The 1,046-nt window shown below is 57.9% G+C and overlaps 1 protein-coding gene across 1 annotated transcript; it reads right to left on the bottom strand.

Moving 5' to 3' along the window:
• Window positions 1-155: 155 nt before the first annotated feature.
• RPUSD4 (RNA pseudouridylate synthase domain containing 4) lies at window positions 156-744 on the bottom strand (the record flags this gene model as incomplete). The annotated part of the gene is made up of 3 exons (XM_010017430.1): window positions 596-744; window positions 370-463; window positions 156-289 (listed from the first exon to the last, which is right to left on the bottom strand). Coding segments are annotated over exons 1-3 (377 nt in total), but the record flags the coding sequence as incomplete, so codon positions are not given.
• Window positions 745-1,046: the final 302 nt, after the last annotated feature.

Here is a 1,046-nt window from a genome sequence, read left to right as displayed (position 1 = left end):
CAGGATCCCCTCCCTGACCTGCTGCTCATGCAATTATCCCAGATCCTTATCCCAGACAGGATTCCCATTGCGTCTAACAACGAGTTCCCACTTCCAGCAGTGCTCTTGGCTGCACAGCCACTGAGAAAGCAGCTCACACGATGCCAGGGCCTCACCGGTGATGGGCTGGAGCTCCAGCAGCGAGCTGGAGCCGGTACCGCGTCACGGCGCTCTCAGCATTCCGCTTCTTCCGGATTCTCACCTCCTTCCCGTCCTCCGGAGACAGGCGGTAGCTGGGGGCCAGCGTCCTCTGAGCGGTGACAACGGGATCAGCCCATAGGGAGGGAGCTGGGGAAGGGGAGTGCGAGGCTGAGAAGACATGTGGCTCACCTTGTAGTGCGACTGGTGGCTCTCCACCTCCTTCTCCACGATGGGGATGTCCACGATGCCCTCACTGGGGTCTGGCTCCCCCAGGCTGATTGCCCTGGGGATGGAAAGCAGAGCTCTGTGGGTGCTGCTCCAGCATGAAGGGATCCCTCCCCTCATCCCAGTGCCATAAAAAGGCGGGTAAGAGAAGATAAGCCACCACTTCTACAACACCCCACACCTTTCCTACCAGTAGATCTTCTCCACCTGACGAGTCTTGAAGAGAAGTCGGATCCTGTCTGCTGCCTCCCTGCTCCGTGCCAGCACCATCACGCCCGTGGTCTCCTTGTCCAGCCGGTGGCAGAGGTGCAGGGGTTCTGCTTTCATGTTCTCCAACATCTTGGCCAAAATTGGCAGCACATCAGTGATACAATTCTTGATGCCAGGGCCACCTGCACAACCCATGGGCAAAGCAGTCAGGGAAGATGTTCTCTTCCCATGTACCCTAAGTTACCCCCAGAGTGTGGGATGGAGGCTGTGATCTAAAGGTGGCATCCCTCCCGAGGAAGGAAAACCTCAGTGTAGGGAGTTCATGGGAATGATAAGGGGGCTGGAGCAGCTCTGTTCTGGAGCCAGGCTGAGAACATTGGGGCTGTTCAGCCTGGACACAGGAGCTTGGAGCAACCTGCTCTAGTGGAAGG

The sequence above is a fragment of the Nestor notabilis genome, unplaced genomic scaffold (assembly GCF_000696875.1).
Source record: "Nestor notabilis isolate BGI_N333 unplaced genomic scaffold, ASM69687v1 scaffold24296, whole genome shotgun sequence".
Taxonomy (NCBI): Eukaryota; Metazoa; Chordata; class Aves; order Psittaciformes; family Psittacidae; genus Nestor; species Nestor notabilis.
Note: the sequence above shows the minus strand (reverse complement) of the source record. Positions and strands in the feature narration are given on the sequence as shown.